A 19,193-nucleotide genomic window follows, 5' to 3' on the forward strand; every position below is an offset into this window, starting at 1 on the left:
AAACCTATTTCAAACAAGGGTCATTTCCTAGTGCCCACTTGCTCTGCAGCTCTCGTTTCACCAGAAACCAGATGTCTGAATTAATGGATTTCAGGATGTGGTCTCCAGACCAGGGAGGGACCAGCAATCCGTACGTTATCAGGGCTTCTAGATGATTCTGACGCACACTGAATTTAAATGTTGGAGGGCGTTGGAGAGGGCTTAAAAGGACATTCGAGAACACTGAATTTGAAACAAACTAAAATAAAGCGGGTCTGAATCCTGACTCTGCAACTTAATATCACAGTGATTCTAATCAATTCAGGTATTTTTTCAATTTGGATATTTTTTTAGCGTGACTTAACCCTATCTGTAAACTAGCATCAATAAGCGAACCCACCCCATTTTTGAGACAGTAACATAGTCTGTATAATAGGCTTGGGTAGTACCAAGCATATGAGAAGATGTGTTCAATAAACATTAGCCATGAATATGAATTTCAGAGTTTCTCTGCTTGGATCCAAGCAAAATTTATTTTTTTTAATTTATTTATTGATTTTAGAGAGGGGGGAGAAAGAGAGCGATTCCAGGACAGCAGGGAGGGGCCAAGAAGAGGGAGAGAGAATCTCAAGTAGGCTCCAAACTCAGCACAAAGCCCGGCGTGGGGCTCAATCTCATGACCCTGAGATCACGACCTGAGCCCAAATCCAGAGTGGGACGCTTAACCAACTGAGCCGCTCAGGCGTCCCCCAAGCATAATTTAGAGCAGGGACCACCCTTAAGGTAATTGAGACAAATAACATCCCAGGTGTGTTACCAGTAAAGTACGCTATGGAGTGTATTGTTCTTCAGGGATTTCAAACCACTGTGGTTCCAAGTCTGGATTTCAGGTGAGGCAGCCTGAGAGGACGACCATCACGGAAGTCTGTGAAGAACCGAAGGGAAGGGATGGCATTAGGAGCTTCCTCTGTTGGCTGGACTTCTGTACTTCTCATTCACTCTCAGACTTCCGGGTATTGTCATCAAAGCCAGAGGCAGTCTTGAAGTACACCCTGGACCAGCCCAAACTTAGTGTGTGTTCTAGTTACCTAGAGATCTTATTAAAATGCACATTCTAATTCATTGCAACTGAGATGGGGCCAGAGTTTCTGCATTTCTACCAGGCGCCCATGGGATAATGATCTGCTGGTTTTTGGACCACACTTCCACATAGTGAGGGGCTAGCTCAGTGCTTCCCCGCCCCTAATGTTCGTACATTTCACCTCTAGATTTATGCTGTTTAAGGAATGGTAAGGAGCCATCCGCACTGGTGTCACTTGAGAGCCTACTAAAACCGCAGACTCTCAGGACCCATGCCAGACCTACCGAATCAGTACGTGCATTTTAATAAGATTTCCAAGAAGCGTTGTAAGCACGATAAAGTCCAAGATCCACCTGGGGTATGTATTTATTCGCACAGAGCCCTACACTCAGAAGGACCCTGCACATGGTTAAATGTTCTGCTCTCAATATCTTGAAAATCTTAACAATTCTTGAACAACGAGCTCTGCCTTTTCATTTTATACTGAGCCCTCCAAATTATGGAGCTGATTCCAGACACATGGCTCTATACCAGTGTTTTTCAAACTTTGGTAGGTCTATAACCCAACTGGGATATTGTTAGAAATTCTTATTTCTGGATACCCTAAGACTGAATCAGTAGGATAGGAGGTGAGACTCAACACCTATAACAAACCCCTCGTGCGATTCTGATGCAAGTGGCCCATTCCCTTGATCTTTCCCTAGTAGAGTCATTTCTGTCCTGCATTTTCCAGGAAACACAATGAATAGCACAGAACTTGCTGGACACCAGAGCAAAGGTGTTTCTGGTGGAGCAGCTTTCCCTATAGGCGTTCTCAGCAAGGCTCCCCACCTGTGCCTGAGTGGCCCCGCAGTGATCCTGTGACATTTACACAAGTACAAGCGGAAAGAAGGCATGATACAGGATATCTCATCTCGAGAGGGACCGCCCGGGGAAGCTGGTGTGCTCAGCGGCATTTCTTAGGTTTTTTATGGTCACAGACCATTTTGAGAACTCAGCAGGGGCAGTCATCCCTCCCCTCTAAAGAATCTCCCTTTGTACATTCCAAGGAGCACACGGGACCAGGAATTAGACAGATGTCCTGGCTGAGATGTCTGTCACTTCCTAGCTCTCTAACCTGGCCAAGTCACCAGATCATTCCAAACGATGGAGTTCTGATCTTTAAAGTAGAGAATGGGTAAGATCATCTACTTCACAGATTTGCCGCAAGAATCAAAAGAGACAGTGTGGATGTAAAAGCATTTTGTACACTGCAAAAGAATGTATAAATTTGAGGCATCATTATACATACTGAGCTACATTGCTATTTCCAGCATTATACTTAGGATCAGGACACTGTGTTTGTGAATTTCGCCTAAGGCCATAGAACATACTTGGTGTATTGAGAGAGGGAAATGAATACAGACAGAGAGATGTGATTAGGACTTGGCGAGAGAAGCTGGGAGATTTGAAAGTGTAAGGAAAGAGAAGGGAGCTTCCACAATTTGGGGACTCCAGATGCAAAAATAAAAAAGACAAAATCTATTTTTACATGTGCAAACAGTTTTGAGATTTTGGAAAATGCCTTTAGTCTCTCAGTAATTGAACATTTCTGCCCCTGGGTATAATGAAGATAAATAGCGATGGTGGTGGTCCATATTTAGTTTTGACTTCAGAAGCCTTCTGTTAGAATTCGCTATTCTGAGATAATGTTTAGTAGTTAAAATCTGGGTCTCTGTGATCTAGCACATATTATCTGTGTGGCTTGGAAGAGATATTTAGTTCCTTTGTTCTTCCGTTCGTTTTCCCCACAGAACCTGCTCATAGGGTTGATAGAAGTACCGGATGACTTAGTACTTCCCAAATACCTACAGCGTGGGAATCATTGTGCAAAGGGAGAGCTGATGGTGCTCCGAGGGTCTAGCCGTTCTGGGTATGGAAGATGCCTCCAGTTATAAATATTGAACAGTTGTGACCACGGAAGTAGTCCTTTGCTCAGGTGGTTTTAGAAGCACCGAACTACTCAGGACCCAGAAGTCTCAGATAGCCAGTGTTCTGAGGCCGTAATCCCACAAGACCTCTGCTGCTCAGTTCCAGAAAGTGCCACTCATGACAAACCAAACAGGACATGTATATGTGTATACCGAGGGTAGCTGGGGGGCGGGGGGGGTGAAGACAGAACATGGTGACAAGTCGTCCTAGCACTGCCAAGAAGACCTGATGGCCCCCACTTCCTCTCTGGTCCCTGGACTTACCCATCTGGTTTTCCCCCCAGGTGCACAATTGACAACCGGGTCACCCGGGTGGCCTGGCTAAACCGCAGCACCATCCTCTACGCTGGGAATGACAAGTGGTGCCTGGACCCACGCGTGGTCCTCCTGAGCAACACTCAAACCCAGTACAGCATCGAGATCCAGAACGTGGATGTGTATGACGAGGGCCCGTACACCTGCTCCGTGCAGACGGACAACCACCCAAAGACCTCGAGGGTCCACCTCATTGTGCAAGGTAGGCGGGGCTTGGTGCAGCGGTCTGGGTGGGTGGCTGGGAGAGCCCCTGTCAAACACTTTTTCTATGATCCTCAGCACAGATGAGTTCTGTTTGTTCCATCCAGCCAGGACAACAGGACAACTAATTGTCATTTTGCCATTAAAGCTGAATTTTGAAATAAGTTTTCCCGTTGAATAGGACTAGGATTTTTATTTTTTTTGCTTTTGTTCCAATGATATATTTTCTCAGAAAATTATCTTCTAATTATTGCTTTCCTTGGCTTTTTTCTCCTCTTAAGTTTTTTTTTAGGTTCCATCCAGTTCTAAGCTTGCTTTATTTTAAGACCCGTGTTTTAGCTCTTCTGGCACTCACCACACACATGCTATACCCTCCCACAGCCTTCAAAGAAACAGAGCCCATCACAGATGCTCGAAACGCCCACCTGGGACACGCCCTTCACAGCCACCCCCACTGTCTCCAGCCTGCTCGTGTCTCTCATCTCCCAGCCCTGGGTTTCTGGTGCCACTTCTCCCTTTTAATAACCTGCCTCTGATTCTCCGTGTTTGGTGGCACCCCAAGTTCCTGCCCCCTCTTTCTGCACCCCTCACCCCCAGCTTTTGAGGCCTGTGTATTGGTTTTGGTTTTGCCTCTCCCTTGATTTCGACCTCTCTGTGTTTCTCAGGCCCTGGGGCTGGTGCTCACCTGTTCCTGGCGAAGTGAAACTGGCCCCAGGACATTCATACAATACTTTACCATGGCGGACAGTTCCTAATTAGGGAGAAAGAGCCAAGAACCAGACTTGGCTGCTTATGGGGTGTGAGATGTGGATCAAGTTCCTGACTGGGCTTTGGGGTTTCCTTCTGTAAAACGGAGTCACTGTTGGCTGAGCTTGCTGAATTTTACCTGACCCTTAGAAATGGGCCTGGCAGCTACAGGGTTGGGTAAGTGTTAGCCATCAATATTTTCTTTTAATACTGATACTACTTTTTAGCTTTTTAAAATTCTTTTGCAGTGGGCCAAATACCTCATTTTTTCATGTCAGAAGCTTCAGCCTGGAGTAGTGGAGCCTGGCTCCTCTGCTGGGGCGTCTTTCCCAGACTAGTTCCCGGTTCCCTTCATGCAGCTGAACGGCATCCAGGGCAAGAAGCCCCCTAAGCGGAGGCTCTTTTGGCCACCCCTCCTCGTCAGGTCGCCCAAGGAAAGGGGAAGGGATTGTTAGGTGCTTGGCTAGAGAAACAAGGGCAGGAAAGAGGCTGGAGAAGGAAGAGCGCGACGTTGCTGGTGGAATTAAGGGAACCTGAGGTGTGAGAAGGGAGGAGAATACACGTCCTGGGTTGTGGACATGTGCCGGGAAAGGTGAGGCAAGGTGAGCGTGGATGAGACATACCACAGCAAGGGCACTGTGGCCCTCGCTCTGAACAGGGGCCGCAGGGACGTCTGCACCCCTCGTGCTGGGCCAGAGCTTGGCCATACCATGTGGTTCTTATTTCTTTTTCTCATGCTAAAAAGAAATTATGATGGCTTTTTCTATTAGTTATTTCTATAAATGAGTGTTTTTCAAACTGCTGGATGCAAATAGCATTGTTTAAAGAGGATGGAATTGCATAGAAGGTATCACAAACAGCAGACTAAGTATCCTTCCATAAGACTTTTGTTTCAGGGTGTGTAAGTTTTTGATGCAAAACACAGTTTCTGGGGGGGGGCCTGGGTGGCTCGGTCAGTTAAGCGTCCGACTCTCGATCTCAGCTCAGGGCTTGATCTCAGCATCGTGAGTTCAGGCCCCACACTGGGCTCCACACTAGGCATGGGGCCTACTTAAAAAAATAAAAAATATCAATCAATCAATCAATCAAAATACATTTTTTATGGTGGATAGTTGACTGAAAAGTTTAAGGATCACATCTGATGAGGAGGTCTGGCGACTGCTCCAGGGACACCATCTGTCATCTTTCCCAGGGGGTGCTTCTGAAGCCACCCCCCATGCTCCCTTCACGCCCCCACCTGCACACGCTTACTGTTGGGAGCAGGCTACCCTGCACCGCCCAAGAGAAGTTAGCAAATGCGCACTAGTACAGATATGCGCTTTAGGAAGCAGAGCCTTTCTGGAACCAGAATATGGAAAGAATAGTGAAAAATGCTGAAACCTCCCTGAAAATAAGGACCATGCTTTTGTCATTTTTTTTCTTAAGCCCTCCCCTCTCAACACACACACCTATATACCCACGCATCCCTGCCCTACTAAGTACCCAGGAGAGTGCCTGATCCAAAGTGCACATTGAATAAATGCTTATGGAAGCAAATGGCTGGAATTATAGTGCAGAGGCGTTATACAGGCTGCAAGAGGGGAAGTGGAGTGCATGTGGGGGTAGAGACGTGGGGGGGGCGAGGTGAGGGGGTCTACATCAATCTTCACTCATGTCCAAGCTAATGGAAAATGTCTAATCCCCAGCTAGGTGTTTACATCTGTGACTTGGCTGGGTGGCCTCTTAGCATGACACACCACCTCAAGTATTGGAATCTCATCTTGGGCTAATTTTCGAATGCTGATGGGTGTATTGATCTGGAAACAAGCTAGGTTAAAAAAGGCACTGGTCTTGTACACAGACTCAGCCCAAGCTAATCCGCTGTCGATATGCCTGGGCTGAGCATTATTGACACTTTAATGAATAGTGGACCATAGTTTTTCAGAGCCGACCTGTCCCCCCTCTTAAAAGCAATCAGACAAACTAAATAGAGCCAGACTCCCCCATTTCTGTATTGGAAAGAGGATACATCACCATCCAGCATTTAAAAAAAAAAGAAATATATTTATCTTGGGATCATTTATTGTACTGAACATAAACCCTAATTCCCCTAGCAGGAGCTGACTGTCTGGATTTTGTTGAAGTTGCTATTCAACTCTGAATACAGCGCTGCTGGAATGAAAGTCAGACATATTAAGTTTTCAAAATGGTATTACAGTCATTAAACACTCACAGACATATACTCACACGTGCAGGCGCGCGCGCGCGCACACACACACACACACACACACACACACACACACACACACACACACCGGTAGTAGCAGGAAGAACTAACCGACAGTCCGCCCCGAGTATATGTATTTATACATATGTAGTCAGCTTCACATACAAATAACCCCACGCAGAAGGAAGGTAATCACACTTACATGGTATCATGTGAGCCGCTTAAAGGAGAGATTATGTCTTTCCTCTTGTTATCAAAGCACCCTTTGTCCCCACTAGGGCTTTGTTCTGGATCTTCTCCATGGTTGTGATTGAGTGTGCTTAGTTCTTGCTGGCGGCTGGGATGCCACCTTTGCATCTGCCAGAGAATCAGACCTTCGGCCCTTTGTGATGCACTTCTTAGTGCTTTATTCCTTCATGGGGGAATAAGCACTGACAACTCCGCTGCTCGTACTTTGGCCAACTGCTTAGCTCACGGAGATCAACGGGAAGCTGCCCTCGAAGAGTTAGTTCCCATTCGTGCGGAAACGGCTTCTATATCGTTTGTCCAAGTCATACCCAAGAATTCATTTTCTGGAAGTATAGCTACTGTTGGCTGAATCCTTCTAGGGCACCCACCTACTCCAGATGCCCCTGGAAACACCTGCAGTGAGGGTGCCCTTACCTGCATGTTCTCTGATTATACATTTTAATAGAATTCAGAAATGACTTGTACAGCAATCGGGCTGGTCTTTTTGCGTGGCAGTGCTCCTGAGCATGGCCTGTCCCTTAGCTCAGGCACAGAGGTGAAGGGCGAGGGGACTTTCCTTGGTTCATGCTTTCCAGGGCTTCCAGCATCTCCGGTCCTTCCAATCCTCAGGACAGCCTTTCACTGGTGGCAAGTTCTAGGTGTGTTTTTTCTTTAAAAGGTAGCTCTGGGGCTACCTAAATTCTCCTAAATCTTCCCCAGGCTGATGGGGGCGGGGAAGGTTTCTGAAGGTCCTGGCAGGGCTGGTGAAGTGGCTGGAATGTGGACTGGGTTGGTCTGGCCTGGGCTGCAGGGTCCCTGCTGTGGGTAGTGGAGGGGTTGGAGGACCAGCTAGTCAGTGGAGCCGTGGGGAGCACCAGGTGGAGTAAGGGTGAGTGTCAGGTCACAGAGATCTCAGTCTCCGTGTCTGGGAATGTTAGACCAGCCTGCCAGGAGAAGGTGACAGTTCTTCTGATTTGCATTGTCCGGGGTCAACATGGAGGGACGTGCGATCTCACGGCTGCAGGAACTGAGCCCAGGTGATCCCGTGGAGCAAGTCTTCTAGATGAGCCAGGAGTAAGGGACAGCTTTGATGAAGAGAGTGGCTCTGGAGGCGGTGTGGGAGGAGGAAGAGGGAAAAGGCAGCAGGGGCTGGTGGTGGGGAGGGGGAGGCGACAGGAGAACTGAACTAGGTACCTACTCGCCACAATGGCCATTGAAAATTAAATGAGCTAAAACCAAATAAAATTTAAAATTTACTCCTTCAGCCGCACTAGCTACATTTCACGTGCTTCTGTAGCCACGTATGACCAGTGGCTATTCTATTAGCCAGGAGAATATTCTCTCGTCTTAGAGAGTTCTTTTGGGCAATGCGGTAGGTGACTATCATTACAGGCCAGTCCATGTAAAAGCAAGAGTGGGTTTCATGAATGTAAGAGGTCAGGTGTGGTATGGAAAAGAGAATGGAATTTTGGAGACAAGACAAATAAGAAAAGACAGGCGTCTGTTAAAGACAAGAGAGGATTATTACAAAGATGGAGGACTGAGTTCTTCTGTTAGCTAAGGCAGAGAAGAAAGGCCAGAGTCTGAAGATGTATCTGGAGGAAAATAGAATTTGGGGGTTGGTTACTGGTGGGGGCAGGGGCGGGGGCGGGGGAGGGAGTGCACCAGGGCACTGAGATTTTACCTGAGCGTTCTGGAACATGTTGAGACTAACTCATCTAAAGCCTTATGCACTAATGCTTCGTGTGGCAGTGTCATGAAGCACTTCGGACCCTCGGACTTCTTAATTTTTAGATACCTTGAATACTCCATTCAAAAGGAGTTTGTGAAAAGTAAGAAATACCACCCATGTATTTTCACGCCCACTTAGGCAGCCAGAACACAATCTTTTAGGCCAGCGTGAGGGAGATCCATTTTAGATTTATTGAAATGTGGGTCTAATGATTTCCATCCCTTTGACCTTAGGGCGTTCTGCTTTGTGAGTGTAATTAATAAGGGGCTTCTTCGGGAGTCCAGCTGCATATTTTAACCCTTTTCCTCTCTTGATCCTGCTGCTTCTCGGGGTATCTAAAATGGCTATACCTCTGTCTCCATAGCTCTTTGGAAGAGAATGTCTCGTGGAGAGCTCAGAGTGAATAAGGTGGGACTGAACTGTTTGCTAAGGGCAACGTGGAAGCCCTCTCAAAGCCCTCATGGTCTTGCAAGCTCCCTTGTATAACAGTAGAGCACAGCTTCCCTGTGGTCTGTAAAACATTAGCGAAGGTCCCTCTCATCCAGGTGCAGAGGCTGGCGTGCTATCCCTGAGCGGCTTTAATCTCACTCAGAGACACATTTGCATGATAGCGAATGTTAGCATACAGTGCTCATAAGATAGCCATATTAGTGTAATAGCAGTAATAATAGAAATAATAATAATTAACAGAGATTTTTGGTCTCTATCGGGTTTTCCAGGCTCTATCGAGGTCTCTCTTTTGTCATTGGAGTATCTAATCACCCCCTCCCTTTTGTTTGGTGTAAATGAGTTTTCCAGTTTCTTCCTAAGCAGAATTAATCTGAAAATCCCTGCTATTGTTTGATACTTAATTACCTGTCTTTTGGAGTCAAACAGCTCCGAAGCTCACGAAAAAGGGAGGAGACGCTAAAGCCTCTGGAATGGGGCAGGAATGAGAGAATGAACCCAGGATGTCGCTGTCATTCCCTGTGTTAGAGGAATTCCAGAGAGAAAAGGCCTAGGCCAGGGAGATCGTCAGCACGGGGGCAGGTGACTTGCAAACAATGGAGCTTTGGCGGTGCCAGCCCTTCATTTACGTTTTATTGTCTTCGTGTTCCGAGCCCTCTCCTCTTACCCCCCTGATCTGTATAATCGTGTTGCTTTCCAATCCTGAATAATTAATTGACCTTGTCATACTAAACTCATTATTATGATTAAGGGAATAGGAACAATAATTTTAATTTCTGGACACCTACGCCCCATGGCCCCCCCTCCCCTCTGAACCTGTACAAAAGGAAATTTGAAGCACAACGTATCAAAGGGAATAATGTGCTCTAATCCGTACATTGAGAGCAAAGATTTCTGTCTTTGCAGCCACATCACCTAGAAAGCCACATGCCCTCCTAGCACTGCAAGTCCCCCGTAGCGTTAAGAAGACCTTTGTGCCAACTCATTTCCATTCAAGCTACAGCTTGCTGAGCCTGTAGTAGAGGGAACCGTCACCATCGGGTTCTAAATCAACAGAAGTCACCTTCTGAGTACATCTGTGTGCTTCGGGTTTCCGTAGCCTGTGTGACAGTAGGTCACATTTGCCGTCCCAAACTGCTTTCCAAATTATCTTTCCTCTCCCTGCCCCGCTCAAGAAATAGATGAACGCACGCATTCAGTGTGATCGCAAGACTGTGCTTCTGAATTCGACAGAACTTGCAAAAAGTCAGGAAATTAAATCCCACTACAAAATTAGAGTGATCCTCAAAGCCCCCTGGAGAATGACAAGGAAGTAGGGCATTTTACCTGAAATTGATTTACAGAATTTAGACAGCATGCAAATGAAGCATTTCAGTTCTAGCTGGTGAGTTTTTAAATTTCTCTGTGCAGTTCCTGACAATGGAGGGCCTGAAGAGTCTCTTAGACTAAAGGAATCTGAGAAAATTGCTGTAATGAAAGTCACAGTGGTTTCATAATGGCATTTTCTGGGCCTTCTGGGGTGGCTCAGAGGGTCCCTCATGTTTCAGAAGCAAGTTTGGAAGACTTGACCTCTGCCTCCCATGTTTCCTGGTCACAACAGTAAATAACAACAGGTTGGCCCTGGCCAAGCCCTTCCTACCACTTATGGCTCTAAGGAAGCAGAAAGCTCAGGTGACCCGCCCTGTTGCTTCACCGAAAACACTTACAGGAGCCAGGCAACATTCCTCCAGGTTAGCAGTTAGGGCTCCCAAAGGAGGGTCTTTAAGCTCCCACAGAATTCTTGTCCCTGAGCTGGTTTTCCCCAGGGAGTCTGAGCTGCCTCTGATTGGAATAGCATAGTAGCTCTGACTCCTCCTGGGTCTTGCAGACCCCTGCGGCCTCCAAATAAGACCTGCTGTCCTTTTATTTGGGGGGAAGGGCAAACATCAGATCCTGAATGAGTTGCCTTTCCAAGATACATTCCTGTAGATTCTTATTCCCATAGCAGAAGCTCCCTGTAGTGTATCCGAGCAGAACTTGAAACAGATAGTCTTAATTAAGGATGGCACGATGTCTCTTTATGGCCTCAAGACCCACTGGTATGGATCTGACTAATCCCAGAATGTGTTTACAAAAGCCCTCTTACAACATCCCTAGAGGTTTCAGTCGGCCTCCCCTGTAGGTTGTGTCTAAAGTGTTAGCAAGACCAGTGCTATTGATCTGAAAACCATGACTTTGGCTAGAGGACCCTTAGGTACTCAAAAGACTTAAAAAGCCTCTGATAATTCTATGTTTAATCTTTTTTTTTTAGATATAATTTATTTATTTGAGAGAGAGGGAGACAGATAGCAAGAGAAAGCAGGAGCCACGAGTGGGGAGGAGAAGGAGAAGCAGGCATCCCGCTGAGCAGGGAGATCCATGTGGGGCTTGATCCCAGGACCCTCGGATCATGACCTGAGCCAAAGGCAGATGCTTAACCGACCGAGCCACCCAGGCACCCCAAAAAGCCTCTGATAATTCTTCTGTTTGTTTTTTTTTTTTCTAAAATTGAAATACCTAGCTTTTTAGGGCATGGGGAGAAGTTGGTGATTATGTCTCTCAGTCCATCTGTTGTCGGATTGAGAAATCTCAATGGAGATCTTTCAATTCCATCGAACAGTATTTTGAAGTCAGACACTGGGGACACAAAGATTCAGAGGGAGTTCCTGCCCCGTCTAGCAGAAGGCATTCATATACTTACAAATAGCTCTCTTATAGAGTAACAGGGGTTAGGAGGCTTCTATATATAACTGCTATTACTACACTGAAAGGGAGCAATTAAATTTATCTGTAAGTCTAGGCAAAACTGTATGGCTGCATTTTGCCAACCCCCTCAACAGTGAATAGGAATTTTTAGGTCTGGAGAGAAGGCATTCCAGCAGCAGTGACAGGTGCAAAGCTTGGCATTCTGAGGATGGACGATACGTTGGAGGGAGAGTGACGACACTAAGGTGGTCACAAGACTGGGTTCCTCTGGTGAAGTCACCGAGTGTATGGCCAGAAAGATAGTCTGCACATAGGTAATAGGTGGCCTGTGTGCCTTGGGAAGGAGCACAATGAGGAGTGGTAGGTCTTGGAGTCCTGCAGGTTTTCAAAACGGGCTTGGTTTTCCTTGATGTTTATGAGAACATCACTTCTCTTCCTCAAAGAAAGTTCCATTAGGTTGTTCTGGCAAAGGACAAATATCTAGAAGTCTATCAGTAGTATAGAAAATAACAAGCACCGGGGTTAATAAACCTTGGTAGGAAGAGGGAAGTATTGGAAGGAAAGAATATATCCAAACCCAACTGGTTCTATGCTCCTTGCATGGTAAAGATACAAAGGGGAAGATTGCCAAACACTCTTCTTCCACCAGGCCAGTTTTTAAAACCCTAAAATGTATGATTTATAACCATTGCAGTCACACTAATGATTCTTTTTCCATAGTAAAGTTAAGCTGCATTTCCTTATACACAACCAAATAGAGTACAGGACCCAGGGGCTCATTAATCTGCCATTGTGGCGATTGTACCAGAGAGAGAGAGAGGATGCCAGGAAGGATCACAGTGAGCGGGAAGGGGCCCCTACCCTTAGAAACTGGGAGACTGGCCCGTTGCCAGCAGCCCCTTCTCACTGGTACCCGCGAGCCCACCATATGCAAATGAAGGAGTCTCAGAGTTTTCAGATGTCTACAGCCTAATTTAGGCTCTAAGGTGTCACCATTTGGCATATATCATAAGACTTCTTTCTATTCCTGTTGAACATCATGATGGTAAATTAGTGTCTAATGCTGGTAGAAACCTAATTGGCTTCTGCTGGAAGTAGGCTCAGTGGTGAAATGCTCCCGCAGTTGCCAGAGCACAATGTTTTTCTTTTGAGAGATCTTCATTTCACGTTATTTGAGAAAGAATTTATTGATTTAAAATTAGGACAGTTTAATTTGGTGGCATGTTTTCTTTATGTCTCAATTATATATTCATGTCTTTGTGGTAAACTCAGCTGGTGGGGGGATTAAGAATTCAAAATAGAGGATTTTCACTTGGCAAATAGTGCTTTCTACTGTGATTAATTGGGAGTCTGCACAATGAACCCGGTGTTGGCTCTGTTGGGGATTGAATAGCTTAGTAGGAAGAAGGAAGTTTCAGGATTTAGGAGTCCTGGATTCCAGTCCGAGTGTTGACAATAAGTACCCGGAAGAATGACCTACTTCTTTAATCTATTTCAGATTAGATGCACTTTATAAGAATGTTTTGATATATCACATAATCCAATTTGGAGAAAGGCACCAAATAAAAGGAGGCCAAACACCATTACATATTAAAATCCTTCATTTTTGTAACTATTTATCAATAGTAAATATTGCCAGGCTCTCCTGTCCATTCGTTTTGTTTTGACTCCTTTAAACAGACCACTCCTCTGTTCCAGCGATACCCCCATGTTCTGTTGCTGGTGTGGGTCCTCATTCCCAAGAACCTGTCTGGATTGTATCCCTTTTCTCCATTCTGGGCCCTTCCTTTGAACTCTACTTCTCCTGGTTTTCTGACCTTTATTTATTTATTTATTTTTTATTCGACAGAGATAGAGACAGCCAGCGAGACAGGGAACACAAGCAGGGGGAGTGGGAGAGGAAGAAGCAGGCTCCCAGCGGAGGAGCCTGATGTGGGGCTCAATCCCACAATGCCGGGATCACGCCCCGAGCCGAAGGCAGATGCTTAACCGCTGTGCCACCCAGGCGCCTCTGGTTTTCTGACCTTCTGGCATGGTGATGTTCCTCCTCTCTCCAGACATCATCCCCTTTGGCCTCAGAATTCCAACTGGACTCATTTTATGGTCGTCTTAGAGTGCTCCGAAACCAGACTTCAGAGAGGGGCTGTCGTGCTAATGCTGCCCCACACTTAAGGATCCAAGCTGGCCAAGTCCTTTCTTCCACCCCTGAGAAAGGCAGATCAGCCATTTTGGTTTTCTTTCTTCCCTTTTGTACATGTGTAGACCACCATGTGTGAGGTAATGAAATACAGGCTGAGATAGATACAAATATGAAGGAGACCAGTTCCTCCCATCAGGATATATATGGGGGTGAGGGCAGCAATTAGAGTTTGAAAGGGGGGCTGCTGGGACAGAGCCATTCACCAGAATCCTAGGACTGAGAGCCGGGAGACTTCCCAAGGTTGGGAGAAGGGTATGGGTGTGGGAAGGCCACACAAAGAGAGGACTTTGGAAATGGATGGTCTAGTGTTTCAGATCCTGGCTATTAGAATGAAAATAAAATAGCTAGTCTGCACACAGCCACTCTCTTGATCACTCACCCTTTCTCCACTCACAGCCAGAGTGATCTTCTCAGATCTGAATCTGATGGGACCTCAAGGACTTAACCTAAGAGAGCCAGTTCCCGATCAAGGCCTGCAGAGCCCTGTGATGAGTGTCCTCTCCACTCCTGGTTTGCACTGTGCTCCTGCCTCCCCCTGCTCATTTGGTTTTATTTCACTCATCTTGTTCTTTCTGTTCATGGGGTCAAGGGGTCATGGGCTTTTTCTGTATTCCCTCTCCTCTGTCTTACATTCTCTTTCTCTTTTCACTCAGTGAATCCTGTTCATCCTTCAAGCATGAGCTTGAACGTCACTTCCTTAGGGATGCTTTCTCAGACCTGCCTGTCTTGTATTAGTTCCTCCCCTCCCCCAGCATTCAGAGCCGCGCCATTCTTGTGTTTCTCGGCACAGTTATAATTTGACATTTGTTTTTGTGATCACTTGGCTATGTCTGTTTGCCAGTAGACTGAGAGCAAGGACCCATCTGCTTTTGCACTCTGTCCCCAATATCTGGAATTTAGTAGGGGCCCATGGGCTACAGGTTGAATAATAAGTGAATATGTAAAGCTTCTTTTTTTTTTTTTTTTAAATCATTAAGCAAAAACGATTCATTGTGTGTAGGGACTGGCTATGGTAGGCTGAATAACAGCCACTCAAATACATCAGATCCTAATCCTTGGAATTGTAAATGTCACCTTAGATGATGGCATCTTTGCAGCTTTGAGGAAGTGAAGCATTTGAGATGGGGCGATTATCCTGGATTAGCCAGGTAGGTCCTAAATATAGCCACCCGTATACTTCTAAGGGGGAAGAAAAGGGAGATTTGATACACACACAGAGGAGAAAGCAATGTGAAGATGGGCCAGAGGGAGTCAGTCACTGGCCTGGAAAATTGGAGGGATGTGGCTATGAGCCAAGGAATGTCAGCAACCATCAGAAGCTTGAAGAGGTGAAGAACAGGTTCTCCTCTAAAGCATCCAGAGGAAGCATGGCCCTGCTGGCATCTTTACAGATTCTGTCATTCCTTTGATCTGTCCCCCCAGTTGCTGGCAACTTACGGTAGATTCCAAAGACCTTGTTGTGGCCTGAAAGGTCCTACAGTGTGTAGCCTTTGGCATCTCTCTGGCCTTCCCTCCTGATACTCTCTCTTTGTTAACTTGTCTCCTTGATGTTCCTAGAATCCCCAAGAGGGCACCCATCTCTGGGCTTATAGCTCCCTATGCTGGCATCCCATGCCAGGTGTCCCTTGGTGCTCTCCTCCCAAAGGTCACCATACAGGAAGGGCCTCTCTGACCAGCTGTATGACACAGAGCTCACCAGCTCCCCTAGTTACTCCCTAGAACCTTTCTGGTATGTCTTCCTTCATGACACAGATCACCTATTGCATTGCATATATTTACATGTTTATGAGTTGTGGTCTGTTTCACCCCAAGAGAGCACAAGCTCCACGAGGATAGGGACTTGGCCTGCCTTGTTCACTGTTGTATCCAAGTGCCTAGAACAGGGTTTGGCACGTAGTAGACACTCAGTGAATATCTGTAGAATACATATATGGGTGAAAAGTTGAAAACCAGGGCTTTCCATTAAGTGAACTTGATCTATTATTATTTTTTTTATTTTAATGTTTTTTTATTATATTATGTTAGTCACCATACAGTACATCCCTGGTTTCTGATTTAAAGTTCGATGATTCATTACTTGCGTATAACACCCAGTGCACCATGCTTACTACCCAGTGCACTCCTTACTACCCATCACCAGCCTATCCCAATCCCCCACCCCCCTCCCCTCTGAGGCTCTCAGTTTGTTTCTCATAGTCCATAGTCTCTCATGCTTCATTCCCCCTTCTGATTACCCCCCCTTTCTTTATCCCTTTCTTCCCCTACCGATCTTCCTAGTTCTTATGTTCCATAGATGAGAGAAACCATATGATAATTGTCTTTCTCTGCTTGACTTATTTCATTTAGCATTATCTCCTCCAGTGCCGTCCATGTTGTAGCAAATGTTGAGAACTCGTTCTTTCTGATAGCTGAGTAATATTCCATTGTATATATGGATCACAACTTCTTAATCCAGTCATCTGTTGAAGGGCATCTCGGTTCCTTCCACGATTTAGCTATTGTGGACAATGCTGCTATGAACATTGGGGATCTATTATTATTATTATTTTCCCCAGCATTTATTGTGTTTTTTTGCTTGAGTGTGAAAGTGTGAACTTTTCTGTTACTTCTATCAAAATTACTTTCAGAACAGGTGACATGAAGCTAAGTTTAATAGGGTCGCTTTTCTTACCAAGGTAAAGAGGAGGCGCATGCTCCAGATGGAAGGAATAACACACACAGGCAAGGAGTCGAGAGACCTCAGTGTGGGTTATGCTATATAGCAGGCTGGAGAGAAAGCATGAGTTGTGGGCAAGTAGCCCCAACTGTCCCTCTGGGGAGAGGATCAACTCTCCGCCAACCCATGAAGGTCAGAGTTCACTGTGGAGGGGATGGGGAGTCACAGGAAAGTTTGAAGCAAGGAAATTACATGAGTTCTATTTTAGAAAGACTTTTGGCATCAGAATGGGGAATGGATCAGAGGGGGAGTTTTGAGGCAGGGGCACTGGTAGAGAATGAGAACATGGTTTATACCATGTTATCCTGTGTCCCTGACCTGGAAAAATTCCCTCTCTTCTTAAGCAGCTAGACAAATAGCACTTTAGAGCAGCTGGTGGAAGCTGGATGGGTGTGTACACATAGTCGGAGTGGACTGGGCTCAGTTTTCTGGATGGTCCTATTCCAGAAATGTGTATTCTTCTCAGTGTGTGGTTTGTTGAGTTTGAAAGTGAAGGGAACTTAATGTTTTCATATTTGTTAAAGCTCTGGGTTTCCATATTTACAAATAAGGGAAAAAAAGATCGTGCCATGTTTTGTTTCAGTTTGGAATTCTGAGAATATGGCTTTCAGCTTGTTGAAACGAAACCAGATCAGCAAAGAGGAGGTAAGATTTACAGCAGCCCATGACAGAGGGGTAAAGCTTAAAATAAGACAAGATAGGAGAGAATCAAGCACCGAGAGGACCTTTTAAACAGGAAAAGATATTTGGGAATAGAATGGCAGGTTCAGAGAACACAAAAATATGATACCAAAAACTGCCTGTCAGCCCACCCTGATGTCTGTCTCAGAAGCTCGTGAGGAACTTTCTAGGAAAAAAGTAATAAGAAGAAGTTGACTCTCCCCAGTCCAACTGGATCTGAATCAGAGAGCCCTGTGTAGCTGGGTTTGTGAGTTACAGGTCAGGGCACAGCAGAGCCAAGAGCCAGAGGCAACTGAATGTCAGATTGAGAACATTTTTTTGATAAAATGTCCTGAATTATGCGAATGCTCGTTAGTAGGAATTGTGTCAAATCAGGTGAGTGGGCTTGTTCCACGCTTCTAGTTACAGCGTGCCTTTCATCTCCCTGACCTTGTTGCTGTATTGTTGTTCAAATGAAAAATAAGAAACAGAGACAGAAAGAAGAGCCATTCACCTAAGTGGGTCAGTACAGTCTTACCCCATATTTCCCTACTCTGTTTTAAAATAGTTTCTAGGGGCACCTGGGTGGCTCAACCCATTAAGCGCCTGACTCTTGATGTCAGCTCAGGTCTTGATCTCAGGGCTGTGAGTTTGAGTCCCACATTGAGCTCCATGCTGGGCGTGGAGCCTACTTTAAATAAATAAATAAATAAATAAATAAATAAATAAATAAATAAATAAATAAAGTTTCTAAAGAGCTATTAGATCGTCATCCTGCATGGCTATATCCTAAGACATCTGCAGCCCTCCCTTTTCTCTCTTTAGGCAACATTCAGTCTTTTCAGTACTCAGACTGAGCACTCAGTGCTCAGTCAAGTCGTGTTCAGCCTTCTTCTGGAGCTCAGATGGCTATTTTTCCCATAGCCACGCTCCGCGGGACCAAGAATGAAGTGGTGGAAATGCAGTAGCACTGCTTACTATCACCCCTAGTGACCCACCAGCAAAATGTTTGCCACCAGTTCCTTCAACTTCATGATCCGCTGGTCTAGAAACCTTGGTTCCAAAGGGAGGAATGCTTCCAATAGGAGACACAACAATGATTCCATTGAACCGGAAGTTGAGACCACCCCCTGTCCACTCTGGGCTCCTCATGCCTCTGAATCAACACGCGAGGAGGAGGAGAGTTAGGTATTGACTCTAGACATTGATCCTGACTACCAAGCGAAATTCAAAATGGAGGTAGGAAGAGTATGTTGAGAATCCAGGAGATCCCTTAGGGCATCTCTTCGTATCACCATGCTCTGTGACTAAGCTAAGGGAAAACCAACAACCCAATCTAGGCACGACTAAGAGAGGGCAGAGCCCAGACCTTTCAAGAATAAAGGTGTGGGGGCGCCTGGGTGGCTCAGTCGTTAAGCGTCTGCCTTCGGCTCAGGGCGTGATCCCAGTGTTATGGGATCGAGCCCCACATCAGGCTCCTCCACTATGAGCCTGCTTCTTCCTCTCCCACTCCCCCTGCTTGTGTTCCCTCTCTGGCTGTCTGTCTGTCAAATGAATAAATAAAATCTTTAAAAAAAAAAAAAGAATAAAGGTATGGTTACCCTGCCAGGTAAAGAACTCTGATGAGCTGAGATGCTGGCTGATGACACAGGGAATGTGGAGTAGTTAGTAGAAGAGGTAGTTATAAATAGCAGCTGTAAGCACATGGCCAGTTACAGACACAAGGACTCTGTCTTGAGGTTCCAGTAGCTTCTCTCTGTTTTGTTAGGAGTACTTTTGTGTTATGTGTACGTATATTAAGCAAACATCATTGTTTTCTTTCCTCATCATGTAACATAAGATGTATTGACTTCTTGTGAATTTTACATCATAGTGTTTAAGTTACAGGATATTAGGAGAAGAGCAAACATCGCTCAAGGCCTTTACCTCCTCTTCTAGGGAAGGGTTTAGTACACTCTCAGTTGTATGCAGGAGAATGTGTAATGTT

At 45.7% G+C, this 19,193-nt stretch overlaps 1 protein-coding gene across 6 annotated transcripts in view; it reads left to right on the forward strand.

The window, feature by feature from the left end:
- Window positions 1–19,193, forward strand: part of NTM (neurotrimin) — a 927,363-nt gene that overhangs the window by 751,785 nt on the left and 156,385 nt on the right. For all 6 annotated transcript variants that reach the window (XM_057316613.1, XM_048217123.2, XM_057316615.1 and 3 more), the window contains one exon: window positions 3,315–3,547. In XM_057316613.1, coding sequence (XP_057172596.1) covers window positions 3,315–3,547 — 233 coding nt within the window. The remainder of the gene's footprint in view (window positions 1–3,314; window positions 3,548–19,193) is intronic.

This window comes from Ursus arctos, unplaced genomic scaffold (genome assembly GCF_023065955.2).
Source record: "Ursus arctos isolate Adak ecotype North America unplaced genomic scaffold, UrsArc2.0 scaffold_22, whole genome shotgun sequence".
Taxonomy (NCBI): domain Eukaryota; kingdom Metazoa; phylum Chordata; class Mammalia; order Carnivora; family Ursidae; genus Ursus; species Ursus arctos.